General features: G+C 59.6%; 1 protein-coding gene across 3 annotated transcripts; it reads right to left on the bottom strand.

Annotated features, from left to right (window-relative positions):
* Positions 1-184: 184 nt before the first annotated feature.
* Positions 185-9931, bottom strand: EXOC3L1 (exocyst complex component 3 like 1). 3 transcript variants are annotated; one of them, XM_075510333.1, is made up of 13 exons: positions 9449-9931; positions 8313-8473; positions 6840-7059; positions 5863-6523; positions 5581-5698; positions 5256-5381; positions 5048-5148; positions 4507-4617; positions 4249-4378; positions 3081-3203; positions 2546-2701; positions 1985-2109; positions 185-1464 (listed from the first exon to the last, which is right to left on the bottom strand). In XM_075510333.1, exons 1-13 carry the CDS (start codon positions 9489-9491, stop codon positions 1278-1280), a joined length of 2262 nt encoding a protein of 753 aa, XP_075366448.1. In that variant the 5' UTR covers positions 9492-9931; the 3' UTR covers positions 185-1277. The 3 variants fall into 3 exon arrangements, with proteins under 3 accessions (XP_075366448.1, XP_075366450.1, XP_075366449.1); XM_075510335.1 differs by lacking the exon at positions 6840-7059; XM_075510334.1 differs by lacking the exon at positions 185-1464 and having other exon boundaries at positions 2479-2701.
* Between the last annotated feature and the right edge of the window lie 471 nt (positions 9932-10402).

A 10402-nucleotide genomic window follows, 5' to 3' on the forward strand; every position in this document is an offset into this window, starting at 1 on the left:
GGGGTACATAGCGTCTCCATCATCCCCCATGTCCCTGGGTGATGCCCCCCAGGGTGGCACTGGGTGCAGGGAGCCATCCCTGGGGTGATGCTGAGCACAGGGATGGATCCCCCTGCTCTGTGCCACCCACATGCCCTGATCCCTGCCCTGACCCACTGGGGAGCAGAGCCTAGACGCTGGTGAGTGATTGCAGAGCTCAGGCCTTTATTTCTGGTGGTGGTGCCACCTGAGGACAGCAGGATCAGGCCTGCCACAAGGCAGGAAGCATGGCAGAGCGTGGAGGTCTCCCAGGGTGCTGCAGGGGCTGGGCACAAGGATGCAGGCAGAGAGACAGGCTTTGCTCCTGATCTTTGTATGGCACCTGGGGAGGAGATGACCAAGGGCTGGACAGCAGCAGAAGACAGAGGGACAGCCAGTGCCCAGGGTGGTGCTGCCCATCACAGAGGAAGCTGGGCCAGGAGGATGCTTGACACACCAGACACAACTCAGTTCATGCTCTCCAAGAGGCTGGAGAGTCTTGGGCTCCAGTCCTGTCTTGGATGCTGGCAAGAGAGCCAGGGCCAGGAGTTGGGCAGGTCAGCAGGAACTCAGAGCTGTCCCTTCACACTGGCAGGGATAGGGTTGATGGCACTACCCAGGGTGGCAAGACCCTCTTGTGTCCTTTTCCTCTGTGGCTGTGAGCCATGATGAGCTGGCTGAGCTGCTCTCCACCATCCATGCCCGGCCAGGCTGGTGGAGCAGCCACACCAGACCTCGGGGCTGAGCAAAAACAGAGGAAGACCTCACATGGCTAAAACCCTCCTGCAATCCTGGGTCCAGCAAGACTCCAGTCTGTCTTGGAGCTGGGGTGATAACAGACTCCGTGGCCAGGACACGCTGGCTCAGAAGGCTGTTGGATACTCAGAGAAACCCAGATATCTCTGCAGCCCCATGGAGACGTGGACTCACCCCAACTGCAGACTCCTGTCCTTTGCTCTTTCTCCTGCAGGCAATAAGCCAGACCTCAGCAGCCCTCAATTACTGCCTCAGCAGGCCAGCAAAATAGCTACGGGTTGATCTTCTCCTGACCCAGGTCTCCTGGGGCTGGTGCTTGCAGGAGACAGTCAGCTCAGCGAGGCAAGATGAGAGGAGGATGGCATGTATCCAGACTGTCCCCAACACAGGGGCAAGGTGCTGTGCATAGGGGATGCCATGTGTCATCTCCGTTCTCTCCACACATAGCCTCAGAGATCGTGGTCCATGCATCTGTGGGGGGAGCAGGCTGCGGGGGTGCCGTGTCAGGCACACTTGCCCTTGCGAAGGCAGAAGGGCAGCTCTGGCGCGGGGACCAGGATGGTGCTGAAGATGGGCCGGTAGCTCTCGGGCAGGACCTGGGGGTGCTGCGCCATCATTTCCAGCACCATGAGCCGCACCTCCTTGGAGACGTCACCCCGCAGATCCAGCAAGGTGGAGATGTGCTCATCGCTGGGCAGAGAGCAAGAGGTGAGTCTGGGTGCAGCTGGCTCACGGCACCATCCGCAGGGCCCTCGCAGTGCTCACGTCCCACAAACCTCCCATGATCCAGAGAAGCTGAGCTGAGGCCAGGGGAGAGCTGGTACTTTGCACCAGCCAAACTTTAAAATTTGCTTGAAAAATAACCCCACAAACCTTGTGAATTTGGTTTTGATATTTCATGGGTTTCAGCTGATTCTGACATTTCCAATTTGGTTTTTTGTGATTTCTCACACTTTTTTTGGCCACCAAATACAGATGGGTGAATGCCACAGCAGAACTGGTTTTTCCTTTACATCTTTGCCCTTGGGACTTTACAAGAACCCCTCAAATCTGGAGTATGGGAAAAGGAAACCTCAGGGAGGAGGGGGGAAAAAGCCCAGGTTTCTACCTGCTCTGCAGCATAACCTCACGGGGTCCAGCCCAAGCCTGGCTCCCCTGGGCAGACTCATGCTTACCCCATCTTGTGGGAGAGCAGAGCTGGGCTTCTTACCTGATGTCAGGGTACTTGGTGATGAAGCCCAGCACCTCCAAGCTGAGTAGTGCTGGGTCTTTGAGGCAGATCAGCTCCCGCAGGGCAAAGACAGCCTCCAGGCTCTGTTGGCTCTGGTCCAGACCCTGGGAGGGAGAGTGGCCATGTGCAAGACCAGGAGGAGGCCACCGCGGTGGCTGGTGAGATGCAGCCTGGTCTTCAGTGCCCATGTGGGGAGCTGGCCCCTTGCAGCTGCTGTCTTCCCACTCAGTGTGTCCCACCCATCAGTGCTGGCTCGCCCCAAGGTGAGAAGAGGCTGCGCAGCCTCACCAACCTGCACTTGGGTAGGGTGGATGGTCCCCCGAGTCCCTAATCCAGCCAGTTCCTCCCATCTTGGCCTCACAACTGCCCAAGTGTAACAGCCCCATCTTGTTCATGGGCTGATGTACCCACCCCATCTGCTGTGGGCTGGAGGGGAACAGGAGGGTGACAGAGGATGAGCTCCTTGCACCGACCTTGCTGTGTGATGCTCCCCACTCATGGCCCAGCCCCGGCTTCCCGCAGCACCTGGGCACCTCTCACCAGGCCACAGAAGAGCTCCCGGAGCAGCATGGCGTCCTGCAGCAGGCGGTCGCAGAGCTGGCCCCGCTCCTCCTCGCTCTTGCACACCATCTTCTTCTGCATGAGTGCCCGCAGGTACTGGCTTGCCACCAGGAGCTCACTCTCCATCAGCAGGAGCTGGGCAGGGGAGAGCTGTTAGCACTGGGCATCGCCTGGGTGTCAGACCCCAATTGCCCAAGGAAAGGCAGAGGGCAAAGGGGCTGGATGCAACACCAAGCCATGGGTACAACCTGCTGGGAAGCCCCGTGGCCAGAGGGACAGAGAAGGTAGCTGAATTTGGGGGAAACCCTGAACACGTCTGCGTGATGGTGCCCCTGGGCTGCTCCGGAGGATACGGGCTTTATGGCAAACCCAGCAGCAACTGCATCCCCGCTCCCCTCCTAGCTCCCTGCCGCCTCTGGGCTGCATCCTGCACCCCACCATGGCACCCAACTGCCCAACTTCCTTGCCCTACAGACAAGCAGCCATTCGAAGGACACCCTGCAGCAACCCGTACCATGAAGACAGGTTTCCTGACGTGGGAGAAGTCCTTTGCATACTTGTCAATCACTTCACACATGCTGCTGACGAGCTGGGACCCAGAGAGCCACTTGCGGGAAGGCAGCTGCAGGCAGAGGGGCTGAAAGAAGCAGAGGAGCAGCGTACGGCACACTGCATTGCATCACTCTCGCAGCAGCTGCCACCTGTGGGGCGACATGACATCCCACAGCCACTACCCTGGCAGCATGTCCACTTTGCCTTGCAAAACCCCCAAACCCCCCCTGCCAGCCAAAAGTCACCATAAAAATGTAAGAGTGGTCTACATTAGGAAATTATGGAAATACATTGGGGCTGCCCCTCCCTGACACCCAGAGATCCACATTTTGGGGCTTTATCTGGGTCATGATGCCCCATTGTGGGCAGCACCTGGGCAGCAAGCTGCTCCTCGCACACCTGCTTTTGGCCTGTCCTGCTGTGATTTTATTTTTAATTTCCACTCCTCTCCACTTCCCTTGTGTACATGTAACATGTTTTTGTCTAGGGCTGTGACCTCCTACTCCTCCCCTGCTGTCCTCTCCTGTCTTCCTGCCCGCAGGCAGACATTCCCTCTATGTCTCTGCTGCGGCCATGGCAGTCTCCACACTGTCTGTGAGTGTTTCACCCTTTAGTTGCTCCTTTGTTTTAATGTTATTCAAGCCTTAAATAGCAATGCTGTTAATTATTCCAGATTTTTGGTCCAGACTCCAGGAAAGCTAAATTTGACTACGCTGGCAGGAAACGACTTTGGCAGTCGCACACAGGCTTGTATCCTCTGCACGGACATTGCCTCTCTCCTGTTTGGTTTTCTGCCATGAAAAAGCCATAAAAAGGAGCACGAGGCAGCCTGGGAGGGCTGTGGCTCCTGGTCTCTGTCGATTAGTGGTTTGGTGGCCACAAGCCATCTGCCCCAGTGATACAGGGTGATGCTGGCTGGTGACAGACATCGCCTGAGCTGTGGGCGATTTATCAAGGTCTGGGATCCAGGCTGGCAGAGATGTCTGCAGGATGATAGGAGGTCACGGGATACATGGTAGGGATCCTGGACAGAAATAAACCCGTGCCTGGGGGAGTAGCAGCAGGGCTGTTCTTGCTAGGGCTCGGTTTGTGGCAGCCCCGCCAGCCTCAGGGGCTGTGGACAAATGTACCTGCAGGTCCAGGAGCAGCTCCTCCAGCAGCAGTTGGCAGGCTTTCTTCTGCATCCTCTCTAGAGCAGCCCGGAGGGATGTGGGGACTTCTCTGTGGGCAGTGTCGGGGTGCAGAGAGGAGACAGAGGAGCTAGGAGAGAGAGAAGAAGGGAGGGCACAGGTAGCCTGGGAAGCACAGTGAGGACAGTGGTCCCACATGGGGATGGGGAGTGGGTGGTGGGGTTGCTACAAGACCTACAAGGTGCTGATGCATGTTACCTGAGAGCCAGGTTGTTGTTGAGCATGGCCAACAGGTAGGAGACATAGTACTTAGGTATAGTACGGTCCTTCTGGTGCTCCTTCCCGCATTGCACTAGGGCTTCCCGCAGACTGCAAGACAGCAAGTCAACCATGATGGGCAGGCAGAGCCCCAGACATCTCGCCACAAGGACCTGGAGCTGGGATGCTCTTGGGCGCACATGGACCTCCCACAACCCTCCCAGCTCAGTTGGCTCTTTACAGCTCCTGCCACCAGGTTAGAGTGTGACACGTTGTTGGGTAGGGTGGAAGAGTGGGACCCATTCTGGATCGCTCGGGAGAGCAGCACTTGGTGCTACTGGACAGGTGCTTGGGGCAGCAAGCCCTGGGAGCTGATGGCCCCACGAGCTGAGACAGTAGCCCCATGAGTAGACAGCCTTCTGGGACCTGGATGAGCGCTGGGTGCCCCGTGGCAGAGATCTCCACCATCAGCCTATGGTGATTGGCCATGGGATACCCATGGTCTTTGAGGATGGGCAGGGGTGCAAGGGGCTCCACTGACCGGACCAGAAATGCCTCGAGCTCCTCCAAGGCCATGTTGTAGACCTTCTGCTGCAGGGAGTCAGTGATCAAGGAGGCTACCTGGATATTCTCATTCAGCATCTGCACAGGGAGAGGAGAGTGGAGGTGAGTCAGCGGGAGGCTGCAGGCCATGGCCCCCTTTTTGGGGGCTCTCAGCATGGCCATGCCCCATGGTGCTGGAGACCCACCTGCATGACAATGACGGGCAGGGCTGACTGGAAGAAGCCCTGATGATCCATCTCAGGTTCCTCTTCCCTGAACCATTCCTTGAACTCCACCTCAAGGGTCCTCTGCATCCACTCAAGCACACTAGCCTGTGGGATGGACGCCCACCACGGTCAGCCCAAGAAGTCAGGTACCAATTCCCTTGAGACCCAACACATAGCACAGCAGCGAGTCCCAGGCCTCATCCCACAGGCTTATGGTCTCCTGCTGCTGTCAGAGCAGATGCCGGCACAGTGGTGGTCATTGCATCCCCGTACCCATTGCACGTGTGCTGTCCCGCTCACTCACCTTGACTTTCACCACATATTTCCTCTCTGTCTGATCCACAAGCTCAGGGGACATCAAGGGGCCCAGAGCAGAAACGTCCACTTCTGGGAGAAGGTCAGGGTGACCCATCATCTCTGGGCTGGAGGGCAGAGGTGGGACAGGGCTGGTAAGACCTGTGTTTTCTAGCAGTTCCTACCTCTCCCTCTGCCCTCCCAGTGGTCATCCCCAGGCAGCCAGAGCCACTCTTCCAACCCGCCCATGTGCTGGTGGACAACCCAGCTGGGTGCTGTGGTTGGTGCTGACCTGTGGTACACACGAAGTGCCCACTCAAGGAGGAGGAAGAGCGCCTGTTTGTCCAGGTCCTCTCGGAGGATGTCCTGGAGGTGGCTGGTGAGGGCCTGGTGGTAGGTGGCAGTGCAGACCCTGAGGATGTTGTAGTGAGCTGGGACACACTGGACCATCAGGTCCTTCACCACACGCAGCTCAGACACAATGTCCTTCTGCAGTGCTGCCAGGTGCCTGGCCAGCCCTGGCCCCTCAGCATCCATGCAGGCGGCATGAAAGTGGGCTCCTGTGATTGTCTCCTGGAGAACATGGTAAAACTTCTGCCTCCAGCCCTTTGGGCGGCCAGGGGGCAGGAAGGTGGCCTCCAGAAGCAGAGTATCATCTATTTTCTCCTCCCGCTCGATGATCCTTACAGCGGTGACAAAGAGAACTGGGTCCTCACGCACCAGCCGCAGGCTGCTGCCCACGATGTCCCACAGCTGCTTGGCCAGGCTCTCGTTGAGCTCCTGCAGGCCACCAAAGTAGGACAGCACAGTTGCCTGGGCACTGGAGAGCCCGCGGAGGTGCAGCTGGGAGAGGATGTCATCCCGGAGGTGCTCCATCATCATGAGCTCTGCATGTGCCTCCAGGAGGTGCTGCCCATGGAGCAGCTGCAGGGTATGGGAAAAAACCTCGTGCACTGTGGGAGAGGGAGGAGAGATGCCAGGAGTGAGTGTGGGGGGTGAAGGAGATCGGTACCAGGGTCACAGGCACAGGTTAGAAGGGAGATGGTGAGGGGAAGGGCCTGAGATCTGGGGCTCTGGGAACACCGTGCTGGATCAGGCCCTGGGGAGGCAGTGGCATCTCCATCCATGGAGACTTTCCAAACCCAACCGGCAAAGCCAGAGCGACCTGCTTTAGCTTTGCTGCCAGCCCTGCACAGAGCCTGGGGCTGGACTGGAGTTGTCACCAGTGCCTTCCAGCCCAAATCCATGAGGACTGGGCCACTGTCTTACCCGAGAAGAGCTGGGGCAGCACCTGGACCACCGAGGCCAGCTGCACGTGCTCCGCCATCAGCGCCCGCATCTGCTGGAGGCCCTGGAAGCGGTCTGCACTGTCGAGCAGGGCCCACCGTGCAGCCCCCAGGTCCTGGCACACGCTCTGCACCTCCTGGGCCGCCAACCGCAGCTGCTCCAGCCCCACACCTACCCCCTCCAGGTAGGACTGGACAGTTGACTGGGGAGCAGAAGAGGACAGAGGGGCAGTGGAGAAGCTCTCAAAAGCTGGAGGACTCATGCACCATTTGCCCCAGCCTTGCCAGGTCTCTCTTGCATGCATTATCCCAGCCCCACAAGGTCACATCTGCCTCTGCCATCGTGCCATCATATCTCCCAGACCTTCCATGAGGACCCCATCCCCTCAGACCCAAGCACACCCAGCTTCAAGAAACCCGCTCCAGCAGCAGGAATGGCTAATTTCACCCCCCTCTGGGTAAACTGAGTCACAGTAACTATTTATGGGGTGGGGGGCAGTGGCTGCTCTGCAGGAGGTGGTAGAAGGGCATCACTTTGGGGTGACCAAGGCAGCAGGGTGAGCCGTAACCAGATGTCTCCTTTCAGTTTTAAAAGATTACTTTGCTTCTGCAAAATATTTGCAACCCCCCCGTGTCCATATGCCCCCCAAGGCATATTAATGGCATGAAACACCTCAGTGACCATATGAACCCTCCTCCAAAATGGATTTCCATCTTTTCCAGCCCTGCAGCGGTGCCAGCACACCTCCATGCCTTGTCCACCCATTTAACTCCTGGCTCCTGGTGCCAAGAAGCAATTTTACCCAGCATCACCAGAAGCAAGTTGTTTTCTCTGAGGCTGCATCACTTAAAACAAGTTGCCTCCTGGACAATTCACCCACATTCAGGTAGGAGAAACCATCTCCAAAATAATGAGGAGAAGGCTGGAGTGCTCAGACTGATTGGGTCCTGAGGTTAATTGTTCTTCGGATTATGCAAAAAGGGTCACCCTGAGCAGGGAGGTGCGCACAGGGACCGGGGATAGACCTTACTGATGTGTGTAGAGATGGAGTTTCTCCTGCGGGATCTGCAGGCAGGGGCAGGTTGGAGCTCTTTGCCTTCCCCCAGCCATGGGGAAGGGGAGCTTTGGTGCTGGGATGGGATGGTGATGGGGAATGCTGACTCCTGCACGCAGGATGTACTGAACACCCTTGGTGTTTTGTTTTGAAGGATGGATGGAAGACTCATTTTAACACTTCAGGAACTACCCAGGGGGGAGGGCAGGGGGTGGCAGGGAGGTTTACCAGATCTTTTCCTCCAAACAATTGCATTTCTCCCACCAAGCACCAGCCAAAGGACAAGATTTTTCCAGAAGTCGGAAAAAAAGATGACTCAATACAGAAGAGGGGACCCTGGCTGAGATCCCTGCTTGGGGAGGCTGCGGGCATCCATGGGGTGGGCTGTGGCAAACACCCACCTTCAGCCGGGACTGGATGGAGCTGTTCCTCTGCGTCTCTCGGCTCCTGTACTGCCCAAGCCCCTCCAGTTTCTCGGGGCAGTAAAACACCCCTGAAGCCCATTTCAGAGCAGCTCCTCTCGCCAACTTCTCAGCCTTCTCCGCTTCCGGCCACTCCTCGTCTGGGGACGAAGCCAGGGGTTAACGAGCCTCTCCTTGCCGGGCAGGAAGGGCCCCTGAGGCTAGAGGCAGGAAGCTGGCTGCTAGCAGACATCCAAGCACACCCAGATGTAGGAAGCTGGACAGCACAGCAGCAAGCGGGTCCTTCCGTGAGGGCCCCCCCAGATGCCACCAGCATTGTTGCAGCAGCTGTGGCGAAGGCTGCCCCGAGGAGCTGTCACCCAGCCTGCCAGCTTGGGCTGTCCCCCAGGCCGAGAGCGCATCCCCATCACTCCCCCCAAACATAACACCGGGTTGTCTGAGGAGGGTCTGGTGCCACCTGGGAAGCCCTCGGCAGGGCTGAGGCTTCAGCAGTGAGTCAGCAGGAGGGATGGAGAGATGGCAGCTCTTGCATGAAGGAGAGCCAGGCTGAGGTGAAGATGGGAGGCCCCCAGTCTCCCAAAGGTACCCACGCAGCTGTGGGAAGCCATGGCGTCCCGCCCTTGGCACAGGGTGCGAAGCCGTGCCAAAGGCCTTCTGGCCAGAGCAGAGGGCTGAGAACCAGCACAGTTATCACATGCCAGCCCCCATCTCCAGTGTCTGTTTCATCGTTTTCCCCTGCTCCATCCCCAGCAACTTCCCAGCTTGGTGCTCACCACAGCCCCACAGGGATGTCACCCAGTCCCAAGCCAGGCTCCTGCTCTGCTAAGGAGCCTGCCTGTACGGGCACCCTTGGGGACTGGGAGGCTTCGGAGGAGGCTAGCGGGCTTTGAGGACGAGCTGTGCGGTAAGCAGCGGTGCCCCCGGCGCAGGTCAGGAAGCAGAGCCGGGCTCCCCCCCCGCCCCGACAGCACAAGGCACTGGCCCCGGCACAGGGAAAAGGTCCAGGGGTGGTAAAGCAGAGGGCGGGGAGCCCCCAAAACACGCTGAGAGCAGTAGCATCCCTCCCCTGCCCAGCACCGCCAGCTCCCCGGGGGGTGGCCGCATCGTCCCGTTACCTCTGGGGCTCGCGGCGCGCTCGTCCTCCGCAGACATGCCCATGGTCTGCAGGCTGCGCAAGCGGGGGGGCCAGGGCAGGGCTGCGCGGAGGAAGCCGGCAGCCGTTTCCTCAGCCGGAGCAGCCGCGCTGCTCAGGGTTTCATTGTGTTCCCGCAGCCACGCTCAGGACGTCAGGAGCGGCGGGCGGAGGGGAGGGGGGACGCAGGGGAAGGCGCCGCGGCAGCCGCAGGCCTCGGGAGGAGAAATCACGCCCTGTGCGCCCTCCCCGGTTCCCCCTGGGCACGCAGCCGCTCCCGTGTCCCCGCAGCACTACCCCACTCGCAGCTGTCCAGACGGGTGCCCGGGGTGCCCCCGACGTCTGCCAGCCCAGGCCAGCGCTTTCACCGCACCGTCCGCTGCGCGGAACGGGAGCCCAGCCGAGGACGGAGCAGCCGGGAAAGGGCCCGCCTGCGACAGCCCGAGCTGAAGGGGAGAGCGCGGGGAAGGGGTGTATGGACTCTTCCCGGCTGGGGACGGACCTGGAGACGTCCCCCCGCCACAAACCGCCCTCACCGGGCACCGGCCGGAGGATTCGCCCCCACACTGGATGTTTTAGAGCGGACAAGTGTGACGGGCAGCAGCGAAGTGCTTGTTTCACCCAGGCAGCGCGAGTGCCATCGCTGCACGGTTAGGTATAGGATGTAAGTTTAGCCTGGGTACCACAGGACGCTTTGCCGGCGGACGCACAACCCGTTTTTACCCTGGGCCCCCCCCCGGGCCCTGCCCAAGGCAAGCAGCCATCGCTGGCCGTGAAACCTCAGGCAGCTGCCCGGGCAGCCGCGGCCTGAGGCGGTGCCCGCACCGGGAGGCGCCGACCCCCAGCCGCACGGAAGGCGGCGGGTCCCGCCGCGGGAAGGCCCGGCCCCGCTGCCGGGTGGCCCCGGTCCCGGCGGGTCCCCTCAGGGACCGGCTGT

The sequence above is a fragment of the Mycteria americana genome, chromosome 8 (genome assembly GCF_035582795.1).
Source record: "Mycteria americana isolate JAX WOST 10 ecotype Jacksonville Zoo and Gardens chromosome 8, USCA_MyAme_1.0, whole genome shotgun sequence".
Taxonomy (NCBI): domain Eukaryota; kingdom Metazoa; phylum Chordata; class Aves; order Ciconiiformes; family Ciconiidae; genus Mycteria; species Mycteria americana.